General features: G+C 40.2%; 1 protein-coding gene across 5 annotated transcripts in view; it reads right to left on the bottom strand.

Moving 5' to 3' along the window:
- Positions 1-269: 269 nt before the first annotated feature.
- OSMR (oncostatin M receptor) overlaps positions 270-15,622 on the bottom strand; it is a 36,383-nt gene continuing 21,030 nt past the window's right edge. For all 5 annotated transcript variants that reach the window (XM_065663906.1, XM_065663905.1, XM_065663901.1 and 2 more), the window contains 11 exons: positions 13,633-13,769; positions 12,381-12,546; positions 11,791-11,867; positions 11,151-11,367; positions 10,376-10,558; positions 9,114-9,215; positions 8,523-8,702; positions 6,739-6,903; positions 5,170-5,248; positions 4,830-4,902; positions 270-3,855 (listed from right to left, as the gene is read on the bottom strand). In XM_065663906.1, the coding sequence (XP_065519978.1) occupies positions 3,406-3,855; positions 4,830-4,902; positions 5,170-5,248; positions 6,739-6,903; positions 8,523-8,702; positions 9,114-9,215; positions 10,376-10,558; positions 11,151-11,367; positions 11,791-11,867; positions 12,381-12,546; positions 13,633-13,769 (1,829 nt within the window). In that variant the 3' untranslated portion in view covers positions 270-3,405. The remainder of the gene's footprint in view (positions 3,856-4,829; positions 4,903-5,169; positions 5,249-6,738; positions 6,904-8,522; positions 8,703-9,113; positions 9,216-10,375; positions 10,559-11,150; positions 11,368-11,790; positions 11,868-12,380; positions 12,547-13,632; positions 13,770-15,622) is intronic.

A 15,622-nucleotide genomic window follows, 5' to 3' on the forward strand; every position in this document is an offset into this window, starting at 1 on the left:
GGTGTTTTCTTATTTAGTAATAAGCTGCTACATATTTGGGGGTTCTAGTGTTTGTAGGTCACTGAACAGACATTGAAATCTGATTTATATTGTATACCTGTAACATAGAAAAAAGAAGTATTTATATATTTTCCGTAAGAATATTGCATTGAGCTGTGTATAATTTAAACAGAGGCTTGTCCCAAATGGTATTGCCCACCCTGATTTTTTTTTTTTTCTGGTTTTCTTTTTTTTCCTTTTTTTTTTTTTTTTCCTTTTTTTCTGTTTGGTTTTGTTTTTTTTTTTTTCTTTCATAGTGTGTACAGTTCATGTCATGGGCATTAAAAGCCTTCTGAAGCGTAGTCTTATCAAAGGGATGCATTGTTAATAAAATGTACTTAAACTTCATACAACTGTTCCGGTCTCATGTGTACCTCTCAGCACTAGAAATGGATTGGAGTTCTATTTAAATTTTTAAGTTACCGTTTAACTAGAACAATCTGAAGCTTTGCAAGTTTTTTTTTTTTTCTTTTGTTAAAAATACATTTTCACATTAATGCTTTCCAAGATGTCTTACAAAAACATTTGGGAACTAAACAGTTTATAACAACATCTTTATTTTGAAAATGTAGCATACTGATAGTTTTCCACTATATGTGATGGTTTAAGTGTTATCATTTCAAAGGCAGCTGTGAAAGCTGAATTATAAACAAGAAGAGAAAAACAACAGTTTTGAATTCTTTAACCATTAATACAAGACAGATGTCTTAAATCTAAAAGTTCTACATACCTCTCCACAAAGGCAAAAACACGTTTCTAATCTTTATTCCTCGTCCTCATGGCCAGGCTGTGCCCCTGGAAAGGTCACTGTGTCCTCCTTGGAATCCTGTGTGTGTGCTTTTGAGCACAGGTGGTTTCACAATGTCAGCCCTCAGGGGCAGCCAACAGAAAGGTTTCTCATGGCCTCACCAGCCATCTGGTGGTACCTGGCAACATGTCCCCTGGCTTCCTGACAAAGCAGTTTCATCAGTGCCAGATCTCGGGGGAGCTGAGGTGGGATGTCTCAACAGGCCTTGGTGTCTCACCACCAGTAAGGAACAGCTTGTTCCATTGGCCCCTCCGCTTGCTCCCTGGATGGAATTACCACAGACAGTGTGTGGTTTTTCTCAGCCACTTCAAAAGCAGCGATCTGTGCTCTGATAGAGCTGTCCTGGTGTGAGGAGCTGCAGCATGTTGAAATTTAAAGGCTTTGTTGGGTAGTTTGACTTTTTTGGACTGACTTGTGTATCAGAGTTCCTTAGATGTGAGCTCTTGGTTTATGGTACCTTTCAAACCTCCTTAAATAAACACACCTTTTCTTGAAAGGCACAGCTAGGCCGTTTTATTTCAGTAGTGCCTAAACAGCTCACTGCTGTTTACTGTCCTTTTTCATAGCACTTAAGCTGTTAAACTGGGCAAGTATGTAGGATACGATGAAACACTGGAGAAGAAAATGTGTTCTAAGCCACAAGGATACTGTGGTATCAAACTTTCAGATTCACTGTAACTCAGAGAGAAATATAAATGGAGGGAAAACTCTGGGATGGCTCCACTGAACAGCATCACTCTTCCTTCTCTGTTCTCTGTGCTGTTTCCTTACCTCACTACCTGATGGCTGAAAGGAAGGACCTTTTTCCTCTTCTAAAGTAGATCTGCATGACCCACGTGTGGGCACAGCACAGTCTGCACTGACCAGATAGCAACCACAGCTAGCCACTGGCCTGCCTACCTTTCTTTGCACTGCTACCTGCCAGAGGACTTTTTTCCCTCTGCAGGCAACACTTGTCTCACCCAAAGTCTGTGCAAGATCTTGTGGGTTTTCCTGAGCAACACAGCTCAGGGACAGTACAACACCATCTGTAAGCAACACTATAAATCCTAGACACAGTTCAGTATTAACACTTGTTCCTCTCTGGCGCTGCTTTGTTTTTGTAAAGTTAAACACAGGAAAGATGAGTAACTGCATTTTAACAAATCAGCTGAAGATCACATTGTAGAAAAACACTTCATGTTTTCCCTTCTAAGAACTACTTGTCCTGTGCTCATAAACGAATTCAACTTACCTGAATCATGAAAGATTCTAGATAGTACAGCAGTTAAGCAAAACCAGTGAGTTCCATGTGTACTAAGGATGGTAATCTGCTAAGACACTCTGATCAATTCCAACTCTTGTGCTTCATTACAAAAGTACAGGTCTTTTTAACTCAAAATGGAAGACCAAATTCACTGTTACCTACTGTAGAGATTCTGGTTAGAATAAAAATACTATTTTCAGTACATGCAAAAGTAGTGGTGGGAGATCCAGCCAAGAGCCTGAATATGACACTCTTCACAAATGGAATTTATATACCTATGCATATAGGCCTGCTTACCTGGTTGGGTGGGGCTTGCTACGTAAGTGCAGGGGTTAATGATAAAAGAAGTTCATCTGCAAAAGCAGAGAAATAGTGCCATAGTAACACCTCTACAAACAGCTGTCCTGTTGATAACAGCTCCTTCCCACTCACCTCCCCACATCTCTGTTCAGTTTTGAGGATTTTGTTTAGGATTTCAAAGGGTCTTCTTCCTGCAGAGAAGGCAGTCACCAGAAACAGAGCAGCAGCCCACTAGCAGGGCCTGACCCTGTTAAAACTCTGAACCCTATAAAAACCTGTTTTCTGTGCTCTTTCACCCACCAAGTGTAGTTAGAAGACAAGGGAAGTAAAAGCAGGACAGTCACTGTATTTTGGTGTACAGGGTAGCACTCCTAGAGAAGTCAAAGTTCCTTTTAATCTTTCAGCAGTGTGCCACACACTGAGTGCCGGTAACCCTTCCATGCTGATTCCTTATATCACCTAAGAGAGGGAAAATACAACCCACACCCCCAGTGTTACTGGGCTGGAGCACACCCCAAAGCTGAGTAATGCTCCATCACAGCTGCAACCCACACTTGCTGGGGTGGCCAAAACACAGAGTAAGCACACTGTAATTTACTTCACAGAGTAAGTAAAATAAATACACTCTGTGAGCACGCCCGCTTCTTTAACTTGTTCCTCTACTTTCTGAATACATTTTTAATCTCTGCAAAATATAGTATTTCTCTGCATCAGACTATAATGAACTGCTGTGATCTAACTTTCTATATAATATAGGCCACAAAGCTGCCTGTAAAGCTGATATAATGCCTGTAACTTGTGATGAAACCATAGCACACATAATTTCTGTGCACAAGACAGTATTTTTAAACTAGTCCGCACAAGACAGTATTTTTAAACTAGTCCTTTTCAGCATTAACTGAAGTAGTGCAGGTGGGCTTGTGAAAGCCTTCATCCAAGAATGTGTGGGTTTGTAAATTCTTATTTACAATGTGTAACCAAAAACCGGATGGGCTCAAAGCAGGAGAGTACATCAAAGCTTCCTCCCTAGGCAGTGCACATCTGTTTGTGAAACGTATCTCAGGTTGGTCTTTCTGCTAGCTGTTTCTCTGGGCGTTGAGGCAACATCTTCCTTACAAATGTCAAAGTAGAGGTGTGGCTGGTACAGCATGACTGACAGTTCTAGCTTGCTTGCTTCTATTGTCTCTGGTAGTTGATAGGGATCAGATTCAACTGCAAGATAAGAAGAATAAGCAAAATTTTCAAACCAAGTATGAGTCTGAGGTGTAGGTGTGGGAGTAAAGTCTCTATCTTCATTTTCATTAAGGTAAATGCAGGAAGAATTGTTATCATCAATCTTATCATCTGTTTTCATTGAAGACAACTGGCTCCAAGGATGTAACTTCGGGGCTTCGGCCTTACTGTCCACTGCTAGCATGTCAGGAATGCAGTCACTTATTTTCAGTACTTTCTCAGAACCAATCTAGAAGAGATCATAAAACAAAATAATTACTCAAAGCAATAAGCCCTAAGTAAAGGACAGGGAACGATTACTTCAAGCACTTCTTCTCCTGTCTTATAATTTTTTTGAGCTTGGATTTTTCAAATAAACATAATTTGAAGGAAAACACATGCACAGAATGCCAACAGAAGCTGTATTTTATGTGGCATTTATCAAGAGTACTTATTTAGAGATATCTAAGTAAGTTCAGTATGATTACATTTCAAGAATGAACCATGTGCCTCTGCTTTAAAGCCTTTGCCAGGTTTTTGATGTGTGCACTTTTTACCCTGAACCAGTAAGTGACAGAAAGGCAGCAGCAGAGGTTAGGTGGTACAGTGTCCACCCTCTGGTGCTACTGCTCAGTGAACACCAACAGCCAAACCAGCAGCAGCCCCAGCCCTATCACGATGAAGTGTCCCCATTTTTTTGACCCCCCTGCATGGAAGGAGCAGACCCTGGTTCGAAAGGCCTGCAGAAGAAGCTGAATGCCTTTTGCCAGTCCTTTCCTCCCAGCCAGACCTCGCAGTGCCTGGCAGGTCTCCCTGCATCCTCACAGGGGCCAGCAAGTACGTCTCTGCAGTGCCCCCTGCTGCGATGTAGGAGGCAGGAGGATGGGGTAGAGTGCCATATCCTACGGTCTGTTGTGTTTGGACTGTGCTGGGTTTTGAACAGTAATACTGGATCAGTCACCTACTGTATCAACAGATTTAATTTATTCTCCAATTCCACTTTCACTTTTTGCAGTAATAGACTACAGAATATAGAATGACCAATGTAGAGTCAAATGAATATTCAAGAACTTTCCACTAAATTATGATATTAAATTATGTTGATTTCTGTGTAATAAGCATCACTCATTTTTAAATGTAGCCAACACCAGGAGAGTATTTTTCTGAACCTTCACTAATCAAAGAATGGGAAAATGAAAAATACTAGATTTTCAATGGCCTTACCTTAAACTCTTTGAATGACAGCACTTTGCTCTTGTTAGGACTAGGTATTACAGGACAGCACCACTCTTTCACCCTGGAAACAAATGATAGGTTTTTTTTCTCTCATCAAAGCATATTGTACCAGCACAAGCCACACGTAGGTGTGTACAGGAACAGCAGCAGACGATGCGTGTCACAAACGCCACAAGCCAAATGCTTAAATTGTCCATCCACACAGTTGGACAGCCAAAGGAAAAATGAATGAGGCCTCACAACAGGCTGGAAACAAGCTGCAGCTGTGGTTTGTGAATTACGCTAGTTACGTTCTCTGTCTACAACATTAAAATGCATTAAAACTTACCACTTCATCTTCCAGCGGCATATAGCTGCTACTAGTGCAGGAACTATCACTAGCAGGACTAGGAGGTACAGCATATTGGCTATGGAAGAAAAATAGTTTAAAAATTTGTTTTCAACTTCTACCCTTTCAATACAGCCTGAGTTCCTAAGACAAAAATAACATCATGCCCACATGGGATAGCTGCCACTAACTCAGCTGTAAAACTGTGTGTGTGGTCTCTGGTTGCAAGGTAGTTTGTCTGGAAGTTCTGGGATGCAGCTCTAAGTCTTGAACCTTGATTTCCTTTACCAAAATTGAATTAGTACTACATTGCTTTTAATTTGTTCTCATGTTGACACCTTAACTGTAAGGCTTAATTTCCAAAAGCTAAGACAACAATAACCTCATTTAACTTCACTTTAGGTTTCATTCCGACCCCCAGAGAAGACATTTTTACGAGATGCTGACAGAACATCCATACCTCTGGTACGGCTCATTTATAGCAAGACAGACGCAACACAAGTGTTCATGCTCTCCTAGGACTTACACTGACACAAGAAACACAATGTATTTCCTTCTTGTTGGAAGACACAGCCTTGGGCTGTGCTCTTCTCAGACAGCTGATGCTATAAGGAGGCAGAGGGGGAGCACTAGTTAGTGCTTACTGTCCTTCTGCCCCAGCCAGTGCCCTCTTGCCCTGTGCCAATGAGTCTGTGTGTCCTACCACACACCACAGCAGGGAATGGGCGTGCGTTGCATTCTCCTTTTGTTTTTTCCTGGTTAGCTAACGGTTTTGAGTCCCTCTGCAGTTGTACGTATGTCTGTGTCTACACAAGAGAAGGCTGGCTAATGGGAGCTAGACATAGGTCTGAGGCAGACACTGTTCTGCTAGTTAGTCTAAAACATCAAGTCTCCTTTCCTGAGCCAAGGCTTCACCCTTTCCTACCTCTCCCCTTTCACTTCCCCCCCAAACTAATTTTTCCAAACCAGGCATCTCTGGTTTGGACAGTAAGTTTCCCAACCACGACTGCTGAGCGGTACTTTCAAGTGAACAGAATTACAGGTAAGTGATATCCTGTTCTTCTTTGATGACCAGATCTGCCCAATTAGCGAACTATAATGCTCTAGCCAACAATCCCTTCTTACTGACTTACGCAGGAATTAAATTTGCAATGGATTTAAAGACTGATGAGAATAATAATCACTATTAGAAGTTCAAGAGCCCATTAAGAACTTACCTGTTTGCACACAGGTCTGTAGTTTTATACATTGTTATTATTCACATATACTATTTATATTAGAAAACTAGTTAAATCAAAATGCAATTCTTCAACACATTCTAGCAAACAGGACTCACTAGTCCAGTAAGCATGTATAAATTCAGCTACTTCCCAGAAAGATATAAAACTTCAGTAAGGATGTAATATTATTTTCATTCTAAAATGGGAAAAACAGCAACTTGGAAGTATCACAATGCCGTGTTGGTATGCACATTTTTGTTCTCAGCTGGATTCTTTCTCTATGTATGTCACATTGAATTAAATATTTTTCCTTCTGCTAGAAGACAAATTTTCCACAGCCAATACTCACAGTTAAGCGGTGTATCTATGTATATAAAGTTAACAATGGGAGTCTCTCCTCCACCTGTATATGCTTTAACTACAAGTTTGTATTTTGTGTTTGACAGTAAGTGTTTCACGGTGTATCTCTTTTCTTCTGGATTTTCAATCGTGTATTTACATAGCACCGAATCATCTAAAATGAAACAGATAAGAGAGAATCATAGAATATCAGAATCATAGAATGATTTGGGCTAGAAGGAACCTCAAAGATTATCTGGTTCCACATCCCTGCTACGGGCAGGGACACCTTCCTCTAGACCAGGTAGCTCAAAGCCCTGTCCAACCTGGCCTTGAACACTGCTGGGGATGGGGCAGCCACAGCTTCTCTGGGCAACCTGTGCCAGCACCTCAGCACCTCACAGTAAAGAATTTCTTCATTATATCTAGCCTAAATCTCCCCTCTTTCAGCTTAAAGTTATTCCCCCTTGTCATATTGCTACAGGCCCTACAGGTAGACACTAGACCACCAAAGCAACAAAACATTTGCAATTTGCAGATTCTTTTGAGAAGGATGATGTGTCCTGACTCACTGACACTTGTCCAAACTCACATTCCTTCTAACTGGACTGTCCACAGCATTGCACATCCTTCGACAGACCACCTAATAACTTGCTGTCAAAAGCTGAAACTGATTGATTTCCTCTTGCTAGAGCCTTTGAGCAGAGTGACTTGGGCTTTGCCATTTCCTTTTTCACCAGAATCTTGTAGCCCTTAAGCTTTGGTCAAGTTCTTGGAAGATAATCAAAAGCAAGAATTTGCCTGAAAAAAAAAAAAAAACCTCTTTTGCCTCTCTATTGTGCAACTTCCAGACCCCAGGGAGAAAAGGGTTATATTATTCCTCCTCTTTCCAGTCATGCCCCTTGTCCTGAGCTCAAACAAAGCAGGAAATCTTTGATTTAAACATTTTAAAGTCTAACTGGGATGACTTGCAGAAACCTGATACTTCTATGGTTAGGTTAGTTCTGACAGGAACTTCTATATAAGCCTCCTTCAGTTCAACATAATCTTTTCAACTTGGTACTAGCCTAATCACCAGAAGGATCTGACACAGGACATGACCCAACTGGAAGCAGAGACAAAGGGGAAAAGAAATTATCCTGAAACATGGTGGAAACATCTGAAAATTATAATGAAGCGAAGTCATCTGGGGCAGTTTTAACTGCAGAAGGAAGATCAGATATAAAAGTTTAAACGTGGCTTTGTGCCACCCAACAGCTCAGTTCTGCTGAACTCCTTGGTAGAGCACAGCCACAAATACTTTCACTATAAAAGAATTTAAATAGAGAATTACACGGTGCTACAATTCTGAAGGAAATAAACTGTATCCCATCTGTTTTTAAAATACCCCAAATCCTAGTAAAGCTAGCATGCTTCCTATGACTCTCATCCAAGTAGACCACAAACAGATGTTTTCAAAATTCACCCAGAACTCAGATCATAAGAGGCAGAACCTTGACTCCTCCTACAGTACTACAACAAGCTTTTCTGGAGCTTGCACTGGAGTTAAAAGGAACTATGGACAACATGACAGAGGCTATAAATCTGTACAAAGCCAGGACCCACTTCCATCCATTAGCACCTCAAGCATTAGAGAGCATTTAAAGGCAGCAGGTGTTGAAACCTGTGTATTGCCTAATAAGCCAATGTGCCTCCCTAATGTCAACTTTCTAAGAGGCTGCAGCATCAGCACCAGCCACACAGTTTTTCACCTGCATTAATGACATAAATTCTTAAATCCCAGAGCCCAGTTACCTGGAAGAACATGTTTTTGGGATCCTTTCAAACTGCAGTCCTCTTGTAGAGGTGACACATAAACATGGTAGCCTCTTACAAAACCAGACTGTGATTCATTTGTGCGATAAGAATCCCAAGAGAGTGTTACTGAATTGAAAGTCAGTTCAACTTTTTCCACAACAGGGTCAAGTACAGGAGCTGGAAGAAAGGAAATTCAGGTTAAACTTGCCATTAGTCTTCAAGAATGTTCACTTAAAAAACATCTACAGTCCCAAATGGTGTTTCTATCTTACTTGTATTTAAAAGCTGAACAAAGCCAAAGCTCTCCACAGAGCCTTCATGCAGTCCAACGTTATGCCTGTCCACATGATTGCTAATCACAGCTTTGTTCAGCTATTCTAATTAATGTAGACTCTATGTGGTCACTGCACTAGTCAAATATGCTTGACGTAGGGCTGTGTACACTGTTGTACAACTTTAAAATGCTTATATAGAGACAACATAACAAATACATTTTTAGCTACTTGTAGTAGGAAGGATGTGGTATTCTTCTGTTTGTGATAGATGAATTTAGCAAACACACAAACCCTAAGTATATTGCCAACTTACGTAGCTCCCTGAGAAAACCAGTCTTCTTCTCCAGTAAGGATGCTTCATTAGCAACAGATCCATAGATTTGGAAGTTGTATCTCACCCCCGGAATAAAAGCAGCTAGAAAATAGTGGAACTAGTTACAAAAATAGGTTACAGTTTGTCTTTCTGTTTTGCTTTTACTTAACTACTTTCTACAGAGGTCTATACTCCACTAGAAATCTTCTTTGTGGGCTATTGTGCTCTTAAGGCAACTGAAGGAGACACAGGGTAAACCAATTCTTAGTGTGTCTAATGTGAATTGAACAAATTTATTCTGTCTGAAAGAGGGTATTGAGGGGGATTATTACTATATTTTTGTTGCCCTAGTGTATTCAAGACAGACTCAGAATGCATCAAAAGCAAGATAATTTCAGTTCCATTTCTGGCACAGGCAAGGGTCATGTTTTGGACTGTTTATCACAGACACGTACTCATGCATCAGGATGACATATTACCCTCCCTGACATCCGCTCCCACTTGCGTTAACCAAGTGCATCCTACTGAAGAACTGAACATTTTTGCCACGTTACCAAACCCTGCAGTGAGGATGAAGGTTCCCACGTGTTTGTATGCATTGAAGTGCTGTTCCTTCATTGCATACTGAAATATGTTCAGTCAAATTTTGTTCAAACACGTTTCATTCCGAAGTGAACTTTCAGCTTTAGAGAAACCAGGAAGCCTATGTTCTTTCAGCTGTGGAAGTACATCAGAGCAACTTTCACACAGCTCGACCCAGCCACCACTAGGATGAAAAGCCACAGAACTGGTCCTAACCAAGGACTGGTTCTGAGACACATCACTTGTGGTACACTGACAGCACTAAACCTTTCACTACACAGTGGGTGTTAAATTGCTGCAGTCTAAACTTCTGAGCCATGTTACAGACAAGGCAGAGCTCAGTTTTGCATCTCTCCTGCTAAAAGGTTTTAACTCCTTCATCAACCTCACCATCCTCCCTCAAGACACTACCACAAGCCACGCAGAAGAGGTTTTTCTAAAATGCTGTACTGACTTTTCTAAAATACTGTGCTGATTTCCAAGGCTTACTAGTGCTGGTACATTTGTGGTGTCTAATTCACTTGCTAGGCAACGCTTGATGCCACATGCCTTTGAAGAATTACACCTACACTGCACAGATTTCAACATTCCACAGGATTTGTTTCTTAAATTCAGTTACTGCCCACAGCATGAAAGATTGTTGCACAGGCAGCAAGAAAGAAAAATGGTTCGTCTGTCACCTGAGTTGATCAGAGCACTGGAAGTGTTGGGCCCAAATCTCTTCCACTGCAAATCGCAAGGCTGTAACATTGGAAAGTTACACCAATCAACAATGTAATTCTCATATATATGTCTGGGCTCCCAGGTAATAAAAATGCCATCATCTGTACCATTAACCTGTTCTTCTTTAAGCGATTTGTTGTCTAGGAATGAACAAAACATAGTCGCTATTATTTTCCTGCATAAGACCCTTGATTCATATAAAGATCAATATAGTTTCTATGCTAAACTGCTAAAACAGTAATAATAAAACAGTCACATTCCTTCACTATCAGACATACTGGATCTTTCACAGGCTGAGAGTTGATTTCTTTGTATGCTGAAAGCTGACAGCTAACACAAAATCCACTAATTATTACTATATATCCATAAAACTTCAGAAACCTGGAGACATAATAACAAGAGGCTAATCACACACAAGGGCTCTCTGCAAGGCACTGGCTGCATCTTCACAGCACCAGCCGCAGGTCTGAGGCCCTAATTTAAAGCTAAATGTGTTTTGCTCTGCGGAGCCTCTCTGTGCAAAACAGACTGTCAGTTGTAAGGGACGGATCAAGGCACTTAAGCTGTTACCATTCATGCAGTTACCATCCTGTAGGCAATAACACATTAATAATTTTCAGAGAGCAGTGATGTGAGTTAACAGGCCAGGTTAGTTTGCTCCCCCAAGATGATAAATTCTCATACTGGAAAGCTTCAAAACTCTCATAATGGAAACTAACTGAAAACTGTTACCTGTAGTGCTAGGGATTATCAATACTGAAGGAAGTGAATAATTAACGTTGTTCTTCGCTGTGATACTGATTCTGTAAGAATGGTTATCAATAGAAATCCTTGTGCTATTGTAGACTGATGAAAAGGAGATGCTTTCAGACTTAGAACCATCTTCTACTCTTCCCCAGGTTACTTCATATGAAATATTTTCTCCATTTGCTTGAAAACTTGGTGCTTGCTGGGGAAAAAGTTATAGGGGTAGACACCAATTACTTACTAAATTTAGAAAAAAAAAAAAAAAGAAAAAGGAACATTTAGAACTTTGAATAACTAACTGGATATATTACTTCCGTAAGAAAATAAAGACTTGTTTCCATACATGCATACATATACTGGTGGAAATAGAAACATGGAAATCTCAGTAATGGGTTTTGTCTTGCTATAATAATTAGAAAAACAGAAGTATATGTCTGAAATGCCAGGACAGCACATAGCTACATATGTTCTAACATATGGTATATACGATATTTGCCTCCGATTCTTAAAAAGACATTTTCATACTGAAGTGGTATTAAGTGCACAATAACTTGTTAAAGTTCACAGGAGAAATTTCCAACCTGTTCATGAAAGGCTTTGCTCCATTTCTGTACCGATGCCTTACCTTCCAGAACAAGGTCACATTCCTGCCCCCCTGAACTGATGTAATTTCTCTCCAGATGTCCAGTTTCCCCAGTGGAACTGCAATTAATACAGCAAATCAAAGGTGTTCTAGGTGCAGAAAGGATAAACCATTCAATTGTTTCCTCCTATTTGAAGAAATTCCAACCCGAAACCCTCTTTTTCCATTTTCCCCATCACTGCCAGGTATTGCCAAATCATTATCCTTCAACTTGTTTCTCTCTTCATTATTCTTTCTGAATGAATGTCTCATTCCTCTCCCTAGAAAATCTTTCTTTGCTTGCAGTTCCCAGTTCTCTGCACCGTTCCTCCAGCCCTCACAGAACACTGTAATTCAAGTCTGCCCATCCTCCCAGTCATCTGCCTGCACTAGATGAAATGGCAGACTGGCAGCTAGGATAAGAGTTGCTTAATAAGAGACACCTTCTTAAATTTTGCTTAGTGTGCCTCTACTTTTATGCATGTGACAGGCCTCTGCTTTAGCTACACAGCAAGATCATAGCAACAAATAGTAAACAGAGGTGGCAAGTAAAGAACATCTTCGAGCTTTCCTACTCAATAGATTGGACATACTTGCTTCATTTGTTCTGATGGTTCGGGCTTCACTCCATTCACTCCACCTCCAGAAATGCTTAGCTGCCCCACAGTGCACTCTAGTTGTGTATTCAGTGTATGGCTGCAGTCCATCCAGCGTCATGCTCTGTGAGGCATAATGGAGCTGTGTGTCTGAACTATTATGCTGCAAGACAGAAAAAGAGAACAGTTAAGGATCAGTTCATCTTCGTTAGCAAGTGGTTTTTGTCTAAAAAATATAAAATAGTTCTTCCTCTAGATACTATAACAGCCAGTGAAGTTTCAGTTGGAAAAGATAATCATGCAACAATAGTCAAGAAAAACCCTAAAAAAGATGTTCACAAGATCAAAAGACTGAGAGATCCAAAAAGAAGTCTTCAGGCTGCCTCAGTGTAACTGAGTATGAGTCACTCACAACCTGTCAAATGACTACTTTTCACGTCAAGCAGGGAACCTACCGAGATCTTAACCTCACAGAGTCTGGGCCTCTTACTTAGTTCGTGTAAGTAGTATGCTGTTTCAGATCTATGCACAGCATCTATTCCTTCTATTTTTCCCCCACCCTTTTCCTCCACTCCCTCCCAAGAAACAGAGACAGTTCTAGCAAAAGTCAGAAAGTGAGCATGCTTTTAAGCCTCTCCTCTAAACTGTTTTCTGCAATGATCAACTGCAGCAGCCATTTGACCTAACAGTTCCTGTGCAATACTTAAGACAGGACGCAACCTGATCCTGATCTTCATAATGCCTTTGTAATACGCTAGAGGCAAGCTGCCTTCGTAAGATAAGGGCTACAGAGGAACAACAGTACACATACAAATGGTGAGACTGGCTAACTCTTTGCAAACAGGTGGAACAAGACAAGGAGGCCACTCAGATAATCTTCAGGGAGATGGAAGAACATGGTAAGAACTGTTTGAGGTTCCCTCATTAGAAACCAGACACTCTACCATCAAGTATAGTAAACAGTACACAGAAAGCTCCTGAACTAATACAAAAAAAGCCTTCAACATGCCTTTCAACATTTGTGTGTAAGATGAGATAAGTAATGAAAACATGATAAATCAAGATGAGCTATAGCTAACAGCTATCCTATCCAGCTATCCTGAGTGTAGAGCAAACAAATCCATAAAACAGACACATCAACATGGTCATGAGATTTAGACTGTATTCAAATTGCTGGGGAATTATTTTTTAATCTCACATAAAAAAAGATACTCGCTATGTTTTTGTGTTTGAAATTCAGGTTTCATACCAGTTCTACTTTCCCATCAGGTAGGAGCACTTCAGCCTGACAAAAGAGTTTAATTCCTTTGTTTTGAAGTTTCCAATATAATGTGATTTTGGTATCTGTGCATTCTTCCCACATCTGCGAAGGTGCAGCAGGATAAACTGTCAATGGAAGATCTGAGTTAGCTCTCATAAAACATAAGGAATTTTAAGGTATTTTAGCTGAGCAGTAAAAGCAAGTAAGAAATACAGATTTCTTTGCTAGTCTAGGAGAAGCATATCTAAATTAGTAAAAAATAATTTCAGCATATAAATGCAAGTAAATATTATAAAAAAAAAAACCAACCAACAACAACCCTTGAGCTGACTTGGAAATATTTTAGAAAATTGTGAACAAAAAGACAGACTCAGAGACTCTTATTGCACACACTGGAAAATTCTCTAATCCAGGAGCTGGTGGAGGCTCCTGATGTAGCACAGTGAGTAACATTTCCCACATTTCTATATCCCAGAATCCATCCAGCCTTTTCACCAGAAATTTTATTCATATCTCTTGACTCCTGACAGTAGTTACCCCTGGTAAACAATGACAATAATACTTCTTCCAGAAGATTTCTGAGATCCTTTCCTGCTATGTAAGCAGTATTTAGGGAGAGCAGCAGATCTCAAACTCTCCCATATTATCAATACAATTGTAAGGAATAAGACACGGCCATGTGAGTAAGCAGTATGTTTACACCTTTGGCTGTTATTCTAAATGGATAAAGAATTACTCCTTGAGGACTTCCAGACCCAAAGGAGCTTTGATACAGAGGGTCCCAGCTACCACCTACAGAATTGGAAATGATGGACATCAGTTTTCCTTTACTCACTGACAACCTTTAAATAAGGAAAATTCTACTGTAAATATGTCCAGGATCAGAAAAAACATAAAGGACTTTACAGCAACCATTATTTAAAAGGTTAACTCATAAATATATCACTTTTAAAAATCACTAGAACTGGAATACTAGTAAAACTTTAATGTACTTAGCACATTGAATGTAATCTATTTTAGCCTGAATTCCCATGAAAACTTACTTTATAAAATTGTGTTGTATCACTACAATCTCTTAGTTTGCTCCTTCACTTTCTTCCTGCTCTATTTCTTCCGCCCCCAAACAATCAAATACTCAACTTTTAGAACTCTCCTGCCTTTCTGAGACAAGTTTATCAAAGACAGGAGCTTAACATCAGTTCCTACAATTCATATGAAAAAGCATGTCTAGCAAAACTGTAATCAGTGCCTCTGAGGAAGGAAGCACTGCCAGAATGTAGCAGTTACACCAGACTCCCTGTCCATCAGATGTCAGCTTCAGGACTAAGCAAAGTACTTGTTGCCTCCTGCGTCTTCAAATAGCTAACGTGGCCACAGGATCTTCAGAACACTGAGGTGATGTGGTTTGGGCTAGAAGGCACAAGGAGAACTGGAAATACTGCTGGATACACAGGAAATACCCAGGTGTTTTGAGGCAGAAGTAGGTAGGAACTTATGGGACCTGGGGTACACTGTAATGAAGGGTAAAACTCAGAGGAAAGAAGAAACCACAGCCATCAGCTACTGCTCACAGAATAACCTGTTTTATTTCACTGATGATGAACTACTCTTCTGCCCTTACAGTAGCACTGCTGACGTTACTGCTCAGTATTAGCACCAAAAAAGGTTAGCACTATGACCTCTTTCCTGGCAATGGCTGTTTATACCTGCATCACAACTCATTTGGAGAGGTATTAGTAATTTTATTTACCTACTTTTCAAAAAGTGCATCTCCATTTTATATTGCCAAGACAGTAACATCAGCAATAATACTTTGGAGAAAGGACTGCATTCTCAAGTAACTGACACAGACATTTTTCTTGAACTTCCCATTTTATATCCTTGTATCATGTTGCTTCCTATACTATGAACCAGCTTTAGCAAACCAGCAGATTTTGAAGCATTTAGGGGTCATTTCAGTAACCAAATCTGACCTCTG

The sequence above is a fragment of the Lathamus discolor genome, chromosome Z, assembly GCF_037157495.1.
Source record: "Lathamus discolor isolate bLatDis1 chromosome Z, bLatDis1.hap1, whole genome shotgun sequence".
Classification (NCBI taxonomy): domain Eukaryota; kingdom Metazoa; phylum Chordata; class Aves; order Psittaciformes; family Psittacidae; genus Lathamus; species Lathamus discolor.